The sequence below is a fragment of the Dendropsophus ebraccatus genome, chromosome 5, assembly GCF_027789765.1.
Source record: "Dendropsophus ebraccatus isolate aDenEbr1 chromosome 5, aDenEbr1.pat, whole genome shotgun sequence".
Taxonomy (NCBI): Eukaryota; Metazoa; Chordata; class Amphibia; order Anura; family Hylidae; genus Dendropsophus; species Dendropsophus ebraccatus.
Genome location: NC_091458.1, coordinates 12351925 through 12375579, shown reverse-complemented (window position 1 = coordinate 12375579; position 23655 = coordinate 12351925). Strand labels below are relative to the sequence as shown.

General features: G+C 43.2%; 3 protein-coding genes across 3 annotated transcripts; all 3 read right to left on the bottom strand.

Moving 5' to 3' along the window:
* Nucleotides 1–263: 263 nt before the first annotated feature.
* Nucleotides 264–1274, bottom strand: LOC138794086 (olfactory receptor 4C6-like). The gene has a single exon (XM_069972852.1). The coding sequence runs from the start codon at nt 1263–1265 to the stop codon at nt 264–266; it is 1002 nt and encodes a 333-aa protein (XP_069828953.1). The 5' UTR covers nt 1266–1274.
* Nucleotides 1275–7616: 6342 nt separating this feature from the next.
* Nucleotides 7617–8618, bottom strand: LOC138794085 (olfactory receptor 4C6-like). The gene has a single exon (XM_069972851.1). The coding sequence runs from the start codon at nt 8616–8618 to the stop codon at nt 7617–7619; it is 1002 nt and encodes a 333-aa protein (XP_069828952.1).
* A 13407-nt stretch (nt 8619–22025) lies between these two features.
* On the bottom strand, nt 22026–22967 carry LOC138794084 (olfactory receptor 4E2-like). Its single transcript, XM_069972850.1, has one exon. The coding sequence runs from the start codon at nt 22965–22967 to the stop codon at nt 22026–22028; it is 942 nt and encodes a 313-aa protein (XP_069828951.1).
* Nucleotides 22968–23655: the final 688 nt, after the last annotated feature.

Genomic DNA, 23655 nt, shown 5'->3' with positions numbered 1-23655 from the left:
GAAGTATTTTCAAAGGGTTCACTTATTTTTCTTGGACCTGTACCTAGATCTATGGCTTGCAGCTCTAAAAACAACTAAATTCTATGGGGTCACAAAATGTTTACACATATAAAGTTGTTGCTACATGCAATGATTTCACTATGGTGCACAATGGTAGACCCAGGTGGTTCAAGGAAGGTCACAATGCTCCTATCAATAATGACTGTTGACATCATAAGCAAATACTATATAGAATAAGTGGCCTTTATTGCTTTACGTTCTAATCATTGACTCCGACTGTGACTTATAACAAATAAAGGTATAAAATGCTTCTGTATTGAAGTCCATTTTGACCAAACATGCCTCGTCTGTAAATGATGAATAACCCTCATCTTCAGAGCGTGTGTCCGGACTCCATAGATCAGGGGGTTGAACAATGGTGGGACAATAAGACCAGTGATGGAGAGAAGAACATGGACAATAACTGGGAGCTTAATACTGCCCACCCTGTACCTGATGAAAAGGAACCAGAGTCCTAGTAAAAAGATAGAGAAGTTAAGTAGATGGGTGACCAGGGTGTGGACGGCTTTCTGGCGGGATTCTCCAGAGATTTTTAAGCAGACAACAAATATCTGCAGATTGGAGAAAATGGTGACGAAGATGGTGACACACAAGTAGAGGACGACCATAGAAGCGGAGAAGAGTTGGCTGAGGGTGGAGTCCACACAGGAGAGAATAATCATGGACATATTGTCACAAAAAATATTGTTTATTCTGTTCCCACAAAGAGGAAGCTTCCATGTGAGGAGCAATCCTATGAGTGAAATTATGAAGGTTACTACAAAGGATCCAATGATGAGAGATATAATCCTCTCATTAGTTATCAGCATACTATAGCGCAACGGGTGACAAACGGCCAAATATCTATCATACGCCATAAGGGTGAATGTGCTCATTTCATTGAAAGCAAATAGAGCACCACATAGAGCTTGGGCAATACAGTTACTGTGAGAGATGGTCATGGATGAGGTGATGAGGTCAACTATCAACTTCGGAAACAATAGTGAGCTGCCAAAAGTCCCATTGAGGACCAGATTACTTATGAGGATGTACATGGGTTCATGTAACTTCGTATCGGCAACTACAACAGCTACAATAGTAATACTTAAGAGTACAGTGAACAAATATAGGACAATGGAAAGGACACAGTAGAGATATTTTAGTCCTTCCATCTCCATAAGCCCCAGGAGGACCAGGTTTTGGCTGATGTTGAAGGCATTTTCCATGATGCTTTTTTCCAAACCAGAGCGGTTTAAACATAAAATTCTGGACAAAATAAAAGTTTTACGTTATATGTGAAAAAAAAAGAAGCAACAGTCATTATTGAAGAACGAAGGAAGAAATATAGATCCTTGACCTGAGTAGAAATGATCATGGAGAACATCTTAAAGGGGCTTTCTGGGCATTTAACACATTTGTAAAATGGTAAATCAAAACAATAAAAAACATACTCACCCTTTTGCTTGTTCCTGGTCCGACACTGCACTACTCCGTAGTCCCTGGTGGAAGTGCCTTGATGACTTCCCATATATTTCGTACAGGACTATGGCAGGTAATAGCTTCAACTATCAAGAGATAAAGGAAAATCTCTTTAATATGAGAAGACCCAACTCAACGATGAGGACAATTCTGCTTAGAAGAGTTGAAAGAGGAAGACAATGCTCAATGAAGGCAACCCAAAAATAAGGAAAAGGTCATTAAGAAGCCTGAAGACTCAAGGAGACGACAGGAAGGTTTAGACAAACGTAATTTATGTGATCATAACTGTCAATCCATGAGTTGGTCAAGTAAAGCCATAAACAGAAGGCAGGAGAAATCACAATCAACATTAATATGAATATTTATTATGGACAAGAAGAGGTGAAGAGAAAGACAAGACCAGCAATGAGATGGATGAAAACAACCACAAAAACAATGAATATGTCATCAAGAAGTCTGAAGGCTCAAAAAGAACAAAGGACATTCGGGTCAAACACTGTGGACTGACTGCATGGCATCTAAATAGGGGGATTACTATGGAAAACCTCTTAATTTTTAGCCATATGGAGGATACAACAACGGTTTCTCCAATAACATGTGAGATAAAGAACAGATGAGACCAGAATACACAGTATACTGTAGGGGTAGCAGTCGCTGACCGACACAGTGTAGATTTAGTGTAGGGAATCATGTGGGCCAGGGGACCTGCACTTGGTATATGAGGCAATATGGTTTGATCAAATTATACCCCAACATCCTGGTGTTGGTTTTTAAATGTATCCGAGAGGCATTAGTGTCAGCCATAGGTGTGAGGTGCAGCAGCTACTTTCTCAACTCCAGTCCTCAAGTACCCCCAAGAAGACATGATGTGAGGGTATCCCATATAACCCCTACCCACACCAAGGCGTAGAGTTGCGTTGTGATACCAGTAAGAGGGCTCATTGTGTGACCCCTCTCTATACTGGGTGGCTAGGGGCTTCTATCAGTAGCTTGGGGCCACTGCTAATATCCAGCATGGAGCAATCTTCCGGACTGTCTATTTAACCATTTGTATGCCACTGTCAAAACTGACAGCAGCATTTAAATAACCTTCACAAACCTTCTTTGGAGGTCTGGTTGATGGAGTGGCCCCCCCCGAAATGTTTTAATTTTTTAAAACCAGTAACTGAAATAAAAGTTATATACGTTGCCTGCCATCGTAATCGTACTGACTTGAGTAATATAGATAACATGTCAGTTATACCACATGGCAAACAGCGTAAACATGAAACCCAACTGAAATATTAAAAATAACTTTTTTTTTCCAATTTCACCTCCTAAAGAATTTTTTTTCGGTTTGGCAGCATATTTTATGAAAACATGACAAATCTTATTACAATTAGTTGCAAAAAACAAACAAACAAAACAACACCATATGGGTCTATAGGTGAAAAAATTAAAGTGCTAGGGCTTTTTAAACATGATGAGGGAAATTAATTTTTTTTTAAATCCAAGGGTTATATTCTTTAAAGGACCCAAAATAATACTGAATTCCTCGCATGCATTGATAAAAGTGAACATTCATAGCAAAAGATGAAACCTACACGGATGAGAAGCAGTAAAGGTATACAAGGTTATAATACAAGGATAGCAAGTCAGACAGTATGGAGCCCAAGGACAATATTTTGCCTTACGTGTATTGCCAGACCATAGTGACTTCCTCAGGGGTCTTGAGACAATCTCCCTGTTATAGTATACTGTAATATACTCGTTTTCCTCAATACTACTGTGAAGTGTAAGCTAAGAAAAGAGGCCGATTAGGAGGCTGGTGGACAGTAAACATAACAAACAGAATCATATGGGTCACTTCTGAGCAGTACCTGACATCCGGGAATCTCTGCAGGCGGGAATCACACAATGTTTCTGTATATTTATATACTGTATATACAGTGAAAATGATCAAGACTGGAATCCCAGGGGAGGAAAATCCTCCAGCGGCCCGAGGTAGAGAATGGCAGTAAATGAGACTGGGAATATGGTGGCGCAAAGGAAAACATAGAGGAAGATGTTTATTAGGGATTCCTTATTTATCATTATATATTATCACCTAGAGAGGAGGGAATCAATCAGAAAAAATGGTTCAATTGGTATTAGATTGGAAACATAAAAAAATGGGGAATGAATCAGAAGTAATGTGAATGTAATGAGGCTGGATATAGGCCAAAAGCTCCTCTAGTTCTATCATGTCGAACAGAATTTCAGGGGAGGACATAAAATCTCTTTGAGATTAGTGATCCCCATGTTCGGTTCGGATCTTGAAGACGAACATAAAAAAAATGATGTTGATTGGTTCAGTTTGTGTTTGCCGAACATTCAGGAACACATAACAAACGTACAGTAGAAGCGCAGGTTCTCAGGTGCAAAGCAAAATAAAAAATGTAGTAGTGGAGCAATTACCAGGTGTGTAGCATTAGTGTATCTTTTATTTGTTCATGTGTATATACGCAATACATGTGCATACAAGTATCACCCAATATGCGCAAGGAATGCTGGGCCGCAGCGTACAGTCAGCTCAACAAGTCAAGATGTCCCAGTGAGCCTCCCCTTTTGGCCTCGTAGAACTCAAATACATTGTTAAGATTATGGACAGGATGGACTATGATGGACGCCTGGTCACTACAGGGTTAAGAAATGAAGGGAGCCTAACTACTATATGGATGCACAGAGGAGACTAAACTACTATATGGATGCACAGAGGGGACTAAACTACTATATGAATGCACAGAGGGGATTAAACTACTATATGAATGCATAGATGGGTCCTAACTTCTATAATAGAGCACATAGGTGCCTTATAGTATACAGGGGCTTAGAGGGGAACCTAACAACTATATGGGGGTACAGGGGATGTCTGTATTATAGCGGGACACAGAGGGGTCTAACTACTACATGGGGGCACAGAGAGACTTAACTACCATATGAGGGGAACAGAGGGGTCTAACTACTATGTGTCCAGAGGCAGAAGTATTCCGGATTCAGTAACTCTCCTTCCCCCTAGTGTACTGTTACTCGCAGAGGAGCGGGGAAGAGCCAATGAGATGCTGGATTCGCTCCCCAAAGGGGCCCGCTGAGGCTCTGTTGCCCCAGTTATCCAGGCCAAAATAATACTGTTAGCACATCCCCCGTTGTAAGCAGGTGTGCTACAAATAGTGACTGTTGTAACAGCTATAGTTCGGGCAGCCATGCATCGCCAGCCACTGGCTCTTAGTAAAAAGGACCTTGCAACCTGGGTGCAGTGACTTGTACATAATCGATCAGTGCTCATATCCAGTAGCTTTCTGTACATGTAATAGAAGCCTTAGTGATATTGACAATAAAAGACGCTGTAACATCACTGCATTATCTCTGTACAGTGACATCATCTGTTCATTATATCTGTACGGTGACATCATCTGTTCATTATATCTGTATTGTGACATCATCTGTTCATTATATCTGTATTGTGACATCATCTGTTCATTATATCCGTACTGTGACATCTGTTCATTATATCTGCAGTGTGGAACAATGCCTTATTTGCAATGGGATCCCGGCCAGAGCATACAAACATCGTATACGCTCCGGCCGGGATTCCATACGCCGCCGGAAAAAACTGACATGTCAGTTTTCTGCGGCCGGAATTCAGTGAATTCCGGCCGCAGAAAGACCTGTCGGTTCACATATTGAAGCAAGCGGCTCCGGCTATGGGAAGCTCTGATGCAGGCGCGCGCTAATGCGCCCGCATCAGAGCTCCGCGGCCGGAAAGATCACCCGGCCGGTACTTAAGTACCGGCCGGGATGATCAGGGCTGAGACAGGCCGTTCCGTGACCTGGTCGGGGTCACGGAACGGCCAGATGTTCACATTATGTGAACATAGCCTAAAAATGATTTGAAGCCCTTACAAGGGCTGTTTGGTTGTTTCGCTAGTATGTACCCTGCCTACTGGAACGCTAAATTCTACACTGACGCTCTCCCTGACCAGCAGCAGCTCTGTCCCTGATCTCTTCCAGCCTCGGTGGCTGAGATTTTTATATGGCAGGGTCATCTGATCTGGCCAACCAATCGCTGCTATCGACATGTATGGGTCCCACGTGATCGCAGGATGTACCAAATAATCTCCTGCATGTTTATTGGCTGAGAAATAGCGCTCAAACAAACAGGAAACGGATGATGAGATTTTCTCGAGTATCGCAAGATGCTCGTCCAAGTAACGAGTACCATCGAGTTCCCTAATACTCGATCGAGTACCAAGCTCGGACAAGCATGCTCGCTCATCACTAACTATAACTAATACATTGAAGCATCTCAGTAGCAGTACCTGGTATCCAGGGATCCCCGCAGGTTGGAATCACACAGTATCGCTATATATTTATAGGAGGGAAAGGGGAGACATGATGGAAACCTTTATATATGTTACAGAAGGTAGAAGGGAAATTGGGGATATGATGGAAAACTTTATATATGTTTTAGGAGGAGGAAGGGAAAGGAGGACATGATGGAAACCTTTATATATGTTATAGGAGGAAAAAGGGAAAGGGGGGACATGATGGAAACCTTTATATATGTTACAGGAGGAAGGAAGGAAAGGAGGACATGATGGAAACCTTTATATATGTTATTGGAGCAACAAGGGAAATGGAGGACATGATGGAAACCTTTATATATGTCACAGGGGGAAAAAGGGAAAGGGAGGACATGATGGAAACCTTTATATATGTTACAGGAGGAAGAAGGGAAAGGGAGGACATGATGGAAACCTTTATATATGTCACAGGGGGAAAAAGGGAAAGGAGGAACATGATGGAAACCTTTACATATGTTTTAGGAGGAGGAAGGGAAAGGAGTACATGATGGAAACCTTTATATATGTTACAGGAAGAAGGGAAAGGGGAGACATGATGGAAACCTTTATATATGTTTTAGGAGGAGGAAGGGAAAGGAGGACATGATGGAAACCTTTATATATGTTATAGGAGGAAGAAGGGAAAGGGAGGACATGATGGAAACCTTTATATATGTTACAGGAAGAAGGGAAAGGAAGGACATTATGGAAACCTTTATATATGTTATAGGAGGAAGAAGGGAAAGGGAGGACATGATGGAAACCTTTATATATGTTATAGGAGGAAGAAGGGAAAGGGAGGACATGATGGAAACCTTTATATATGTTATAGGAGGAAGAAGGGAAAGGGGGGACATGATGGAAACCTTTATATATGTTACAGGAAGAAGGGAAAGGGGGGATATGATGGAAACCTTTATATTTGTTACAGGAGGGAAGAAGGGAAAGGAGGACATGATGGAAACCTTTATATTTGTTACAGGCCTAAATAATGCTCAAGAAGGCAACAAAAACTGAACACAAGAACAAGGGGACACAATATGAGAAAATACTATTTTTCTGAAAGAGTAGTAGATACTTGGAACAAACTTCCAGCAGATGTGGTTGTAAGCCTGTCTGGGATATACACCTATCTATCTATCCTAAGAAAATAAGAAAAGCATTAGCATTATCTCCACTTGTCTCTCCCAGTTGCTCTTCTTAGCAGTTACCTAGCACAGTGTGGGGCAGTGCAGCAGTTTCACTCCCCACCTTGCTCTAACACCAGGCTCTTCTTAGACCTACTCTGCCATCCATTACTCCCCCTGTGACTGACAGTCAAGAAGACCTTCAATGCCACAGCCAGCCAAACCTGCATGTCCTTGGCCAATGGCAGTGTATCATGGCCTGCTATCCGAAAATACCTGAACAGTTAAGGCATCATATACACATATGTACAGAGCTGAGCTGCCTCTCAGATAACTTAGGACCCTATTACAAGGAACGATTATTGTCTGAACAAGTCCCACATAACTGCTCATAATGGTCAAAAAAATGATTAACTCCATAATGGGGAATGTGCGACCGACTAGTAATCTACTGTAATCTACTAGATTGGCACTCGTTTACAGCGAGCATCAAGCAGTCTAGTAAGGACCTAAGTCAATTTAAAGAAATAACCAATAATAAAATGTACATACTTAGTCCATATTCTGCAAAAAAGGTAAAGCATAGGGTTCCCCCCTTACAAGTATCTACTCAGTGGCTCTTATTGTATCTTGTAAGAGATGCCAGTACAGGATGTATATGTATTTTAGTCCTTTGTAGCCAACAGTACATTTTCTCTAAATATTGAGTAACCCTCATCTTCAGGGCGTGCGTCCGGACTCCATATATCAAGGGGTTGAACAATGGTGGAATAATAAGAGCAGTCACGGAGAGGAGAGTATGCACGGCTATAGGGAGATTAATGCTGTCCAGCCTGTACCTGATGAAAACAAATAAAAGTCCTATTAAAAAGATAGAAAAATTAAGGAGATGGGTGACCAGGGTGTGGACACTCTTCTGCCGTGATGCTCCCGAGACTTTCAAGCAGACATGAAATATCCGAAAGTAGGAAAATACTGTGACAAATATGGTGACTGACAAATAGAAGGCGACCACAGATGCGGTGTAGAGTTGACTGATGGAAGAGTCTACGCAGGAGAGAACGATCAGCGACATATTGTCACAAATAATAGTGTTTATTCTGTTCCCACAAAGAGGAAGCTTCAGAGTGAGAATCATTGCTATGAGGAGGGTTATGAAGACCATGACCAAAGATCCACCGAGGAAGCTGACAACCTTCTCATTAGTTATCAGCATGCTATAGCGCAACGGGTGACAAACGGCCAAATATCGATCGTACGCCATTATGGTCAACGTGCTCATTTCATAGAAAGCGAATACTGAAACGAACACAGTTTGTGCCATGCAGTTAGCGTAGGTTATAGTGGTGGATGAGGTGATGAGGTCAACTATCAGCTTCGGGAATAATGTTGAGCTGCCAAATATCCCATTGAGGACCAGATTACTTATGAGGATGTACATGGGTTCATGTAACCTCGTATCTGTGAATATGACAAATGCAATAATAGCACTTAAGAGAACAATGGATAAATATAGGACAATGGACAGGACACAGTACAGAGATTTTAGTCCTTCCATCTCCACAAGTCCCAGGAGCATCAAATTTCTACTGACGTTCCATGTATTTTCCATGTTGCTTTCTTTTCCTAACATGTCTAGAAATAGGTTCCTGAACAAAAGAAGGAAATGTTTAAGAGTCTATAAAACAAATGACACCAAGAAAAATAGAGTTGGTCCTCTTCTCAGTCAAGCCAAACCATAAACATTCACAATGACCTATAACTAACTACTATGAGGAGAAGACCCAACACAGTGGAGAAGACAATTCTAGGAGGAGCTAAAGGAAACAATGACCAACAGTGAGATATGGTGACAACCACAAAAGTCTTGTATAAATCATGAAGAAGACAAAAGACCCACCGAAAAGGCAGGAAGGTCTAGACCAGCAGTGTTTATGTGGTAAGAACTTACCACATTAAGTCACTTGAAAAAATTACATACTACTTCTTAAAGAAACAAGGCCAGAATTCCCTTACAAGTAGACATCTTGTTCTAGAGGACTGCTGACATCTAGATATTTACATGGAAACCACGGACAATCTCTTTCAGATTTCAATACATTGACTGATTTTCGACCACATGAAAGATCAAGGCAAATTCTTAAGCACAGTCTACGTATAGACAAAAGGGAAAATGGTCAGCTCCACTTTTCAGCTTCAGATGGGAGATGGGGTTGTTGTCTGCCGAGAGTCGATTGAAGAGCACAACCTCATCTAATGACATTGGTTGAATTTCTTAGGGGCTAAAGAAATATACAACATTGCAACATTGTAACATTTATATGAAATAAGGTCTCCCATTGAAGCCTCTGTCTGCAGTTCCATAAGGCTGGAAGGAAAGGGAAGTGCGGCAAATAGCACTAATCTTATTGTCTCTATAACAAAAAACAGTAAGTTAGCGGGGTCTGTCATTTGTTCCATTTGATCAGCACAGGTTCGGGACGTCCACTATGGGCAGAACCTATGGGGCTCATGGAACCACCATATTGCCATAAATCAGGGAGGAGAAGAAATTTGTTCTAGATGTCACAGACTGTCTTGAGGTTAGCCGTGGACATCTCAAGCTTATACCTTAAATGTAGGGATGGTCCGAAACTTCCGAGGTTCGGGTTTGTATGAACCTGAACGCTCGGCATCAGATTCCCGCTGTCAGCCCGCTCTGTGGAGCGGGTGGATACAGCGGGAGGACCGCCTGGAAAACTGGGATACAGCCTATGGCTATGGCTGTATCCCAGTTTTCCAGGCAGTCCTCCCGCTGTATCCACCCTCTCCACGGAGCGGGCAGACAACAGGAATCATTACCGAGAGTTCGGGTTCGTACGAACCCGAACCGTACTCGGTTTGGATCATCCCTACTTAAATGCTATCCTAAAGGGTAAGTCGTAAAAAATAGAAAAGAGATTAAACTGAAAGAAGAACATAAAAAATACATCTATATAGCAACATATATGGTATAAAGCAATCTAAGAAACACTGTAAGATAATGTAAGCTAGTAATATAATAATAATATAAACTAAAATCTTCTAATAGTGTTCCTTCCTCACATCACCTGGTGTCCAGGGATCTCCGTCGATCAGAATCATACTTGGCTTTGGAGGATTTGGATAAGGTATATATAGAGAAAATGTTCAAGACCGAAATCCCGGAGGAAGAAATCCTCAAGACGAACTACTGCAAAGAATAATAGTAGGTGAGACGGAGAATCTGCTGATGTAATAGAAGACATAGATAAAGACATTTATTAAAAATTTAAAGCTTGTAATAAAGATAAGAAATCATCACATCATTATTTTATCATATTTTAATTATTAATTATCAGCATTTTTGGTTTCTTTTACTTACTTATATGTGACTGTTCTGTTGTCAGCTTTATTACATAGACTGTGGTAAAATAAGCAGTGTCCTCTCACTGGTACTTAAAGGGAAGGTGTCGTCAGACAATGACTGGTTTTATGTTAACATATTTTTTAAAGACTTTTTGGTGACATTTTAAAAAAAATTATATTTTTGTATATATTAGCCACCACTGGGGCTAAAACTAAGCTGAGACTTCTTGTTGTTCATGTCTGTAGTGATAAGAGGAAGCCGCTGTAAAGTGATCTGTACAGTATTGCAGCATCATGTGACACCAGTAGAATGTAGAGTGGAATGACCTCTTCACAGGTCACAAAGCATGCTTAGTATTATTTTACAATCATCCCAATGTGACAGAGTCAGTCTATTCTCATCTATGTCCATGAGTCTTGCTGTAAATCACTAAATGTTAAAAACAGCTCAGGCATAACAATATACAAAAAGTAAAATAAAAAAAAATTATAGTCAGAAAATAGAAACAGATTGGAATAAAAGAACAAGTTTTAGTATCTAAATCTAATCAGTAAAAGAAAATTTAAGTGACACATTCCCTTTAAGAGGCAACTATTAAAAATAGGTTTTGGGTCCAATTTGGTGATTCTGACTGGCAGATTAATCATGGCTTCAGGTTTGGAAGTACCTAGATTACCTTGAAAGAGCCCATGCAAACTATGTTCTGCGTCTGTATATGCCTATGAGGATGTTGAGGAAAGAGCATGGTCAGGTGCTTCTCCATATTCATCTTATGAACTGGATCGATGTTCACAAGTGCCAGGAAGGACAGGGTACCAAGGAGCAGAAGCTTCTTATATCTCAAGAAAAGACAATGCAGGAATTCACCTAAGAAGTTTAGTGCCCACCCCTGAGGCCTAGTGTGGTGTATGTCCGACCAGTCACTTGCTAGATGGTAATGTGTGACGCCACTTCTGTGGTGGTTGGTCGGCATATAGCTTAGCCAGATAGTATACTGTTACCCCAGTGACACCAGTGCCGGTTTGGCACACAGGTATGGTGGCACACCTGCTTTTAGTTTAGGAAGGCTAGATATACCCTTTCCCCTGTAGTCGGTGACCTGCCGAGGTGTGAGTGGGTCCCCTGGGCAAATATCATGGCGGTCCAGAGTGAAGTTGTGATTCACCCGGACTAATCGGTACCGCCACTACAGAAAGGGGAGATAACCCAAGGATGTGGTTTCTACTGATTAGGTGCTTGAACAAGAATCCCTGAATCCTGTGGAATTCCGCCTGTTTTGCTCAGTGTGAACAAACCCTAAGGCCTAATACCTGTAGTTGTCTGGATACCAGTGAGGCCTTGTACCTGTGGTGACCTGAATACCAGTGAGGCCTAGTACCTGTGGTGGCTTGGATACCAGTGGGGAGATTTCATCATATTTCTTAAGGCGGACCAGGAGACCCTGAATCATCTCACAGTCCGTGACCATCTCCTCCACAAGCTCTTTTGAGTATTTGTTGGATGGACACACTAGAGTGATGAGTATAAAGGTTATTTCTCTGTATATAGATGTGTTACAGTCTAGTAAATGTGAGAATCTTTAACCCTTTGAGGACCCGGCCCAAAATGACCCAGTGGACCGCGCAAATTTTAATCTTTACGCTTTAGTTTTTCCCTCCTCCCCTTCTAAGAGCTCCAGCACTTTCAGTTTTCTATCTACAGGCTGTGTAAATGCTTGTTTTTTACAGGAATAGTTGTACTTTGTAATGGTGTCATTCATTTTACCATAACATGTATGATGGAATCCCAAATATATTATTTATGAAGATATAAATAGGTGAAATCGTAAAAAACAATGCAATATGGTAACGTTTGGGGGGTTCCTGTGTCTACGTAATGCACTATATGGTAAAAGCGACATGATACCATTATTCTATAGGTCAGTCCGAACACAACCACATGCAGGTTACACAGATTCTCTAATGTTATATATATTTTTTTTTTATGAAATCCTTTTTTTTGCCAATTCATTATTAATATAATTGGCCTATTTTGAAGCTTATAACGTTTTTATTTTTTTACCTATGGGGTGTAATTTTTTCCACCATGATCTCTAGTTTTTATTAATTCCATATTTGTGAAGATCGGACGTTTTGATCACTTTTTATTAATTTATTTTTATATATAATGTAACATCAAATTGGTAATCCGCGCACTTTTTTCCCTCTTTTCGTGTACGCTGTTTACCGGTCACAATGACGCTTGTTATATTTTAATAGATCGGACAATTACGCACGCTACGGTATATTATATGTTTATTTATTTATTTTTATATGTTTTATTTATATAATGGGATAAGGGGGGTGATTTCAACTTTTATTGGGGGAGGGGCTTTGGGGTAGTGTATTGGTGTTTTTAACTTTTTTTTTTTTACACATTAGAAGTCCCTTTGAGGGACTTGTACATACAATAGTGTGATTGTACACACTGATCACTGCTATGCCATAGGCACAGCATTGATCAGTGTGATCGGTGCTCTGCTCATTGAGCCTGCCTGTGCAGGCTCAGTGTAGCAGATCGCCGATCGGACCGCACGGAGGCAGGTAAGAGACCTCCGGCGGTCCGATGGGGACCCCCGCAATCACACTTTAAGGCGTTTAAGGGGTTAATAACATGCGGTAGCGAGATCGCTGCATCGTGTCATTACCGGTGAGGTCCCGGCTGCTCACTGCACCCGGCCCCCACCTCCTATGAAGCGCGCTCCGCTCCAGAGCACTCTTCATAGCGGGAGAACCACCCAGGACGTACAGTTACGTCATGGGTCGTCTGGTGACGGACTTCCATGACGTAACCCTACGTCCAGGGTCGTCTAAGGGTTAAATTAGCCATCTAGCTATTCATGTACAATACTTATGCTTAATATTTTATAATTAGAGATGAGCGAACCTGGTTCGAGTCGATCCGAACCCGAACATTCGGCATTTGATTACCTGGGGCTGCTGAACTTGGATAAAGCTCTAAGGTTGTCTGGAAAACATGGATACGGCCAATGACTATATCCATGATTTCCACATAGCCTTAGGGCTCTATCCAACTTCAGCAGCCACCGCTAATCAAATGCCGAAAGTTCGGGTTCGGATCGACTCGAGCATGCTCCAGGTTCGCTCATCTCTATTTATAATATATATCTGGGACAAGGATAGAGTTGCTTAGACTTGTAGTGTCACAAAACTGTATCACAGTGTGTACTCTAGGAAACTGTCATTTTAGACACTAGTGACTGCATCAGAGATTGCTAGATGTGAGACATGAAATGTCTTCTCTGGGACTTGTCATTCCGCTGTTAGGTCCCATGCACACAACCGTACAATTATCCATAATTACGGATAAAATTGCAGGTCCTTTCATTCCAATAGGCCACAGATAACTTTCTGCACATTTACTGATGTGGGTCCATGCCATAGAAACTGTCTATCAGAGAGTGTCTATCAGCCATATCTTCCTACTACTCCTCCCGCTTTCTAAAATCCAACATGGACAAACAGAATTAATCATCTTTTCCGCATCTCGCGCCATTATCTAATCTCTCAATCACAAGCAATGACTGCTCTCTGTTTCTTTGGGGTACAATGCCTTGGGGATCACCTTTGATTCTTTTCTGTCATTTAAACCGCACATTCAGACCTGACCAGCTCCTGCCACTTTCACCTTTAAAAACTTTCCAGAATCTGCTATTTTCTCACCTGATTCCAAAAAACTGCTGGTCTTATTCAGACCTGACCAGCTCCTGCCACTTTCACCTTTAAAAACTTTCCAGAATCTGCTATTTTCTCACCTCTGATTCCAAAAAACTGCTGGTCTTTGAAAAAACAGCAGTTTTTTGGAATCAGAGGTGAGAAAATAGCAGATTCTGGAAAGTTTTTAAAGGTGAAAGTGGCAGGAGCTGGTCAGGTCTGAATGTGACCTGCAGTTTTTTGGAATCAGAGGTGAGAAAATAGCAGATTCTGGAAAGTTTTTAAAGGTGAAAGTGGCAGGAGCTGGTCAGGTCCTGATTGGACTACTGTAACCAGGGTCGGACTGGGCCACCGGGGAGCCGGGGGATCCCCCGGTGGGCCCCACCCCCTCCTCCCTCTTGCAGGGCCCTTCCCCTAAGCCAGAGAGGGGCCTCCCGTTTGGAAGCTGCCTTATATCGGGAGCTCAAGGGGCCCCCTGCTGGCTCCCACACTGCTGGGTGAGTTAACCACCGTATCAGGGCCCGTTCTCTCTGTAATCATGGGCCCTCCCCTCCCCCTGCTCACCTGGCTCCTTACATCAGCTCCGGGCCTCAGCGCTGCCCTCTTCCTGCCTGTCACAAGATGCCAAGAGCAGCAGCAGCAGGGCCTCCTCCATCCCCCTCCCCTCTGCAATCATGTGACTCTCTCCTGTTGCTGTGTGCAGTCGGTGCACAGGAGATGGGGAGAGGCTGCAGGCTGCCTGGGCCTGGCAGGGAGAAGATGGAGACAAGAAGACTGAAGCCTCCTGCCCTGCTGAACATGTGAGTGTTTGTGTATATACTTGTCTATCTGTCATCAGTGTGTGTCTGTACATGTGTCATGTGTTTATGCACGTGAGTGATATATATGTGTGTTTTCTATCATGTATATAGTGTATATTATGTAATGTAGTTCTATAGATGGTTTATATGTGTAATCTGCATGCTTTTGTATCTGTGTATCCATGTTGGTGAGTCTGTGTGTGTTAGTATGATTAGATGTATATATGTAAGGTGTGTTGTGTCTGCATGTTTGTGTATGTCTGCAGTATGTCTATTTGTGTATATATGTATACTGTATGTATGTGATGAGAAGTTCACACTTTGGAGGCCCAGTTATGCAGGAGATCCGTGAGGCTTGGGCTCTGATCAGCTGAGGATTCTCACATCACAGATGATAGGTGTTGTAGTTGATATAACAGTAAGACTTTAATCAATGGATGACGTGTTTCATCAGATGAGATCATCAGATATATTGAGGATTCCCTTAGAAACACATTATCCATTGATTTGTCTTACTCCTACGTCTACTACAACACCTATCATCTGTGATGTGAGAATCCTGACTCAGCTGATCAGCGCCCAAGCGTCACGGATCTCCTGCACAACTGGGACCTCCAGAGTGTGAACTTCTTCTCAACTATTGTACCGACTCAAAAATAAAGATATAAGCAGCAGACACAGACACAAGTGGGATAATGCCCCCCTCACCAAACTGCACCCCCTCTGGAGCAGCAGTATCAGTGATAGGTAGGATTATGCACCCCTCATCTGACTGCACCCCTCCGGAGCAGCAGTATCAGTGATAGGTAGGATTATGCACCCCTCATCTGACTGCACCCCTCCGGAGCAGCAGTATCAGTGATAGGTAGGATTATGCACCCCTCATCTGACTGCACCCCTCCGGAGCAGCAGTATCAGTGATAGGTAGGATTATGCCCCCCCTCACCAGACTGCACCCCCTCCGGAGCAGCAGTATCAGTGATAGGTAGGATTATGCCCCCCCTCACCAGACTGCACCCCCTCCGGAGCAGCAGTATCAGTGATAGGTAGGATTATGCCCCCCCTCACCAGACTGCACCCCCTCCGGAGCAGTAGTATCAGTGATAGGTAGGATTATGCCTCCCCTCATCTGACTGCACCCCCTCCGGAGCAGCAGTATCAGTGATAGGTAGGATTATGCCCCCTCACCAGACTGCACCCCCTCCGGAGCAGTAGTATCAGTGATAGGTAGGATTATGCCTCCCCTCATCTGACTGCACCCCCTCCGGAGCAGCAGCAGCAGTATCAGTGACAGGTAGGATTATGCCCCCCTCATCTGACTGCACCCCCTCCGGAGCAGCATCAGTATCAGTGACAGGTAGGATTATGCCCCCCCTCATCTGACTGCACCCCCTCCGGAGCAGCAGTATCAGTGATAGGTAGGATAATGCCCCCCTCACCAGACTGCACCCCCTCCGGAGCAGCAGTATCAGTGATAGGTAGGATAATGCCCCCCTCACCAGACTGCACCCCCTCTGGAGCAGTAGTATCAGTGACAGGTAGGATAATACCCCCTCACCAGACTGCACCCCCTCCGGAGCAGTAGTAGTATCAGTGATAGGTAGGATAATACCCCCTCACCAGACTGCGCCCCCTCCAGAGCAGCAGTATCAGTGATAGGTAGGATAATACCCCCTCACCAGACTGCACCCCCTCCTGAGCAGCAGCAGTATCAGTGACAGGTAGGATTATGCCCCCCTCACCAGACTGCACCCCCTCCGGAGCAGCAGTATCAGTGATAGGTAGGATAATGCCCCCCTCACCAGACTGCACCCCCTCCGGAGCAGTAGTATCAGTGACAGGTAGGATTATGCCCCCTCATCTGACTGCACCCCCTCCGGAGCAGTAGTATCAGTGATAGGTAGGATTATGCCCCCTCACCAGACTGCACCCCCTCCGGAGCAGCAGTATCAGTGATAGGTAGGATAATACCCCCTCACCAGACTGCACCCCCTCCTGAGCAGCAGCAGTATCAGTGACAGGTAGGATTATGCCCCCCTCACCAGACTGCACCTTCTCTGGAGTAGCAGTAGTAGTATCAGTGATAGGTAGCATTATGCACCCCTCATCTGACTGCACCCCTCCGGAGCAGCAGTATCAGTGACAGGTAGGATAATACCCCCTCACCAGACTGCACCCCCTCTGGAGCAGCAGCAGAGGCAGCACTAAAGTAGTAAAAATTATTGTGACTTTATTCACACTCTCTAGCGCGATGTTTCGTTTTAGCTCTGAGTAAGGCAAAACATTGCACAAGACGGAGTGAATAAAGTCACAAGATTTTTGACTACTTTGGTGCTGTCTTCGCAGCTGAATTATTGTACCAAGTCTCCTGGTTCTGTTGAAAGGGCTGCAAGCGGCATCAAGGTGTATAAACCACCGCTAAAGTGACTGGCGGTATTGGGCTTGTAGCATGACCGCCCAAGGTGAGCAGCAAGTTTAGCCACTTGCACACATTTGTTCTGCAGTAATAAGCTATGTGCGCCGCATGGTGTTCTCTCACTTCTACTAGTAGATGTATAAAATGGCAGATTACATTTTAAAGCCAGGTTTACACACTGACCACTGATGTGCCTTTCATGATGGTCCTTTAAAGTCTTATTCTAGCCCAACACCTTATGGTGAGGCTAGAATAAACCGTCATGGGTCTCCTCTGCTGGAGATTGTAATAGAGGAGCAGACTAGATAGTCATTTTTTCCTTCATCTTCTGAGGCTGTGTTCACACATGACATTTTTTATGTGTTTTTACAGCAATATTGTTGGAATTTCATTAAAGTTTCTACATAAATGGTGCAGTTTTACCACAACTGCATAAATCAGTAACGACTGTATAAGTGACTGGCAGTGCACTAGCATTGCTGGTCACATACACAGCTCTATGCAAAGTCTCTGTACTAACGTGAAAGGTTTGGCGCTGATTATGTCTTTATATATTGGGTGGGCCCCAAGAATCAATTTCCCTGGTGGGCCCAATGTACCCCAGTCCGACACTGACTGTAACATCCTCCTCTCTGGCCTCCCATCTTACTCCCTTGCTCCCTTCTAGTCTATCATTAACTCTGCTGCCTGGCTAATCCACTTCTCCTGTTCCTCTGCCAATCCCTTCACTATCTCCCCATTGCCCAATTTATCCATGGTAAATTGTTGACCATGACATACAAGGCCATCCACAACCTGTCCCCTCTGTACATCTGTAACCTGATATCTCACTTCTGTCCCTCACACAACCTCCGATCTTCCAATGACCTCCACTTGTGCTCCTCTTTTGTTGGTACCTCGCACAATTCCCTCCAAGGCCCCCAAGGCCCCCCTTACTCTGGAACACACTACCCGACACATCTGACTCTCACCCACCATCAAAACCTTCAAAAGTAAAATGAAAACCCATCTCTTTAAACTGGGCTAAAACCCACAATAATTCTGCATAACACTTAGCCTGGCTGCCCCTTAACTACTGTCTCCCTCCCCTTACATTATAGATTGTAAGCCCTCGTGGGACTGGTCCTCTCTCCCTATGTGCCAGTCTGCACCGTATTCATGTAATGTGTTTTTGATTAGGGTTGATCGAACCTCGAGAAATCCTAGGTTTGATCGAACTCGAACATTCACGAACCTGACGCATTTGATTGCTGAAGCCTTTCTGGTCCGTGGGGAAGGAGGAGACAGCCTGGGTACTACCTGGAATTCTGGGATTCAGCCTAGGTAATAGGCTGAATCCCGGAATTCCAGGTGGGCTGTCTCCTCCTTCCCTACGGACCGGGAAGGCTTCAGCAATCAAATGCGGCAGGTTTGTGAATGTTCAAGTTCGATCAAACCTAGGATTTCCAGAGGTTCGATCAACTCTATTTTGGATTTTGTAATGTTCTGTTTGTCACCCCCTATGCCTATCACTCTGAAATTAATAATAATAACAACTTTTTTAGTTTCCCACCTAGGGAACTGTACGTAGCCCATTTTTTGTGTCACAAATTGTTATTTTTATTGCCACAATATTAATGTAAATACGACTTTTGGATTTTTATTAGTTATTTTTCTGGGATGGGTATACGCAATTTACCACATGGAATCAATAATCTTATATTTTAATAGTTCAAGCAATTCTGCCCAACACAATGGCAATGATGGTGACACGCAAGTGGAAGAATAATCATGGATATATTGTCACAAAAATATTGCTTATTCTGTTCCCTGAAAGGGAAAGTTTCCATGTGAGGAGCAATCCTATGAATATAAGTATGAAGATCTCTACATAGGATCCAATGATGAGGGTTATAATGCTTTCATTAGTTGTTATTATTATATAAGGCAATGGGTAACAAATGGGCAAATATCGATCATACGCCATTAGGGTGAACGTGCTCATTTAATAAATAACAAATAACGTAACACACAGAGCTTGTGCAACACAGTTACTAGTGGTGGATGAGGTGATGAGGTCAACTATCAGCTTCGGGAACAATAATGAGCTGCCAAATATCCCACTGAGGACCAGATTACTTATAAGGATGAACATGTGTTTGTGTAATGTTGGATTTTTACATGCAACCAAAACTATAATAATACTTTAAGGAGAAGTCCGGAGAAGTTAAAAAAAATTCACAGCTGGCAGGGGAGAACTGTAATACACAATCATTACCTCGTCCCGTGCCTGCGGAGCACCAGTTACAGGCTTCAGGACCCCAGCCAGAAGGTATTTTCCTTTGTTTTCCGATGACGTCATGAGTCTGGGGAAAATGCCCATCCTGACTGAGATGAATAACGTGCTCAGCCAATCAGTGACTGCAGCAGTGTCCCGCTCCAGTCACTGACTGGCTGAGGGGGCAGTCCAAATTAAGGAATGAATTCTGGTGAAGTTCTTGACCATTATAATCAATAATATACAGGCTGAAATTATTTACATTGCATTTATGGGATTATTGGTTCACACACCATCTGGATAGGTCATACTTAGAAGTCAACAGATCATAAAAGTGAGAGTGTTATCATGTTGAGACCACTCAGAAAAAACATTGTTACGTTCTTCCTCCAGCAAGGTCAACTTCATTTAGGGTCTGGCTTTTGGGAAGACATCAGATACAGCAAACACAATTTATCCTACTGTAAAGTTTGTGACACAGGCGATATCATTTGGAACTAAAAATAGTCATATGACCCCAAAAAGTTAAAACACCAATAGAAAAATATCTGATACAACATTTTCCCTGCTGGACCTAAGAGTAAACTTACCAGAAACCACATTGTGTGTGGCTCTGTATAGTTCTATCCTCCTACCCTATACACTATGTATAGGGTAGGAGACTGCAGCACTAGCACTCTCTTAAAGTCATAAAACAAAGGCCAACATGAGGGGTTAAAGGGAGGCCATCACTGCTGAACGGGCCCTAAGGCATTACATACATAAAGCCCCCACCACTAATTCTGACCATAAAACTAATGGCTATCAGCTCCCCTCCTAGCCCCACCAAAATTTAAAATTTTTAAATTTCTGGTAGACTTTATCTAGTCATCTGGGTGGTCCTCTTTGGCCATGTAATCACGGCTGGCAGGAGATTTAGATTTGCAAAGCTTACAGAATCACGGAGGGGGGAAGGGCATCCTGTCATTTTGGGACACTGATGTCTTCCCAAGCTGTACCCAAAACAGTGTATGGATTGGATGCTGGCGTACTGCACGCATATGGATTGGATGCTAGCGTACTGTGCATGTCAGGCGTAGCGATGACGTTGGTGTCCATACAAGATCACCGCACTCCACCCTCCACTGCAAGCTATGCAATTGTAATCATGCCCAGAGATGTGCAATTACAGACAAAATCTCCCACCAGCTCTGACTAAACTTGCTCAAAGAGGACCACCCAGATGACTAGATAAAGGTAATTAGAATGGGACACAGAAAATATTAAAAGTTCATTTTGAGGGGGGGGGGGGGGCTAGGAGGAGAGATGGTAGCCATTAGTTATGGTCAGAAGGTAGGGAAGAAGAGAAAGGAGTATATGATGGAAACCTTTCTATATATCATAGGAAGGAAGAAGGGAAAGAGAGGACATGATGAAAACCTTTATATATGTTACAGGAGGAAGAAGAGAAAGGGGAGACATGATGGAAACCTTTATACATGTTACAGGAGGAAGAAGGGAAAGGAGGACATGATGGAAAGCTTCATATTAGTTACAGGAGGAAGAAGGGAAAGGAGGGACATTATGGGAACCTTTATATATGTTACAGGAGGAAGAAGGGAATGGGGAGACATGATGGATACCTTTATATATGTTACAGGAGGAAGAAGGGAATGGGGAGTCATCATGGAAACCTTTATATATGTTACAAGAGGAAGAAGGGAAAGGGAGGACATGATTAGAGATGAGCGAACTGGCCGAGGTTCGGGTTTGTATGAATCTGAACTCTCGGCTTCTGATTCCCGCTGTCTGCCCGCTCCGTGGAGAGGGTGGACAAAGCCTGAGGTTCGCCTAGAAAACTGGGATACAGCCTATGGCTATGGCCGTATCCCAGTTTTCCATGCAGTCCTCAGGCTGTATCCACCCTCTCCACGTAGCGGGCAGACAGCGGGAATCAGAAGCCGAGAGTTCAGGTTCATACGAACCCGAACCTCGGCCGGTTCGCTCATCTCTAGACATGATGGAAACCTTTATATATGTTACAGGAGGAAGGAGGGAATGGGGAGACATGATGGAAACCTTTATATATGTTAAAGGTCTAAATTGGGTCCAGGAATGAAGAAACTGAATACAGGAACAAAGGGACACAATATGAGGTTATCGGAGAGAAGATCTGAAGCCATATGAGAAAATATCACTTCATTGAAGGGGTAGTAGATGCTTGGAACAAACTTCCGGCTGACGTGGTGAGTAAAACTACATTAAGCAAACCTGCTTGAGATAAACATCCGGCCATTTTGAGATGTCAAACAACCATTGCTTGACCACCGCTCAACAATCTCGTGAGTGATCTTTAGTGTGACTCTCCCCACATGAATCTGGAGTCTACTAGATCAGTGCTTATTTACAGCAAGCAGCCAATGTTCTACATAAAACTTACAAGTATCTACTAACAGATGCCAGTGCAGGATGTATACGTACTTTGGTCTATTTTGGCCAACAATACAGTTTCTCTAAATATTGAGTAACCTTCATCTTCAGGCCGTGCGTCCGGATTCCATATATCAAGGGGTTGAACAATGGTGGAATAATAAGAGCAGTGATGGAGAGAAGAGCATGGACAGATATAGGGAGCTTAATGCTGCCCAACCTGTACCTGATGAAAACAAATAAAAGTCCGATTAAAAAGATAGAAAAATTAAGGAGATGGGTGACCAGGGTGTGGACCCCCTTCCGCCGTGATGCTCCCGAGACTTTCAAGCAGACGTGAAATATCTGAATGTAAGAAAACACGACAACAAACAAGGTGACTGACAAATAGGAAACAAGCACAGAAGCGCTGTAGAGTTGACTGATGGAAGAGTCCACGCAGGAGAGAACGATCAGCGACATATTGTCACAAATAATATTGTTTAACATGTTCCCACAAAGAGGAAGCTTCAGAGTGAGGATCATTGCTATGAGGGGAATTATTATGACCACGACCATAGATCCTAAGATGAAGATGACAACCTTCTCATTAGTTATCAGCATGCTATAGCGCAATGGGAGACAAACGGCCAAATATCGATCGTACGCCATTATGGTCAACGTGCTCATTTCATAGAGAGCAAATACTGAAATGAACACAGTTTGGGCCATGCAGTTACCGTAGGTTATAGTGGTGGATGAGGTGACAAGGTCAACTATCAGCTTCGGGAATAATGTTGAGCTGCGAAAAATCCCATTGAGGACCAGATTACTTATTAGGATGTACATGGGCTCATGTAACCTCGTATCTGCAACTACGATGGCCACAATAATAATACTTAAGAGAACAATGGATGAATATAGGACAATAGACAGGACACAGTACAGAGATTTTAGTCCTTCCATCTCCACAAGTCCTAGGAGGATCAAATTTCTACTGACGTTCCATGTATTTTCCATGTTGCTTTCTTTTGCCCAAATGTTTAGACAAAGGTTCTTGAACAAGAGAAAGACAAATGACAGCCATTAGTAAACATAGATCAAGAAAAATAAGATTGGTCTTATACTTAGTCAAACCAAGCCTTACTGCACTTGGAGCCTCCATCTGTATTTCCATAGGACTTGAAACACGAAGTGCAGGATATAGCACTACTCTCATCATCTAAATAACAAAAAGGCATTTGAAACTCTGGAACACCGATAGCATTCCACAGTAAGGCCCATATTAGAAGACCCGACATTTCCAAGTAAATGAGTGCCGACTTGCTAGATCGGTGCTCACTTACCAAACCCATACATGGCTCCATAATCATGCAGCAGGGGCTGCACAAATATCACTAGCGATTATTTCATAAAAAATGATAAAGTTCATACTTACCTATTCTCCCCCGTATCCTGCAGCCTTTTCCTGGGTTCCCTGCTCACCGCTGATGCTTCTGGCCTGGTCTTTTCAGTGACAGGCCGCTCAGCCAATCACTGGCTGAGATGGGACACCACCGGGACTAGTGATTGGCTGAGCGGCTTGTCACTGAAGAGACCAGGCCAGAAGCATCAGCGGTGAGCAGGGGACACAGGAAAAGGCTGCAGGATACGGGGAGAATAGGTAAGTATGAACTTTATGTAAGTGACTAAGCCCAGGTTTGTGACG

Coding starts and splice junctions, on each gene's coding strand:
- LOC138794086 (XM_069972852.1), bottom strand. CDS start 1,265: ATGGAAAATGCCTTCAACATCAGCCAAAACCTGGTCCTCCTGGGGCTT.
- LOC138794085 (XM_069972851.1), bottom strand. CDS start 8,618: ATGGAAAATACATGGAACGTCAGTAGAAATTTGATGCTCCTGGGACTT.
- LOC138794084 (XM_069972850.1), bottom strand. CDS start 22,967: ATGGAAAATACATGGAACGTCAGTAGAAATTTGATCCTCCTAGGACTT.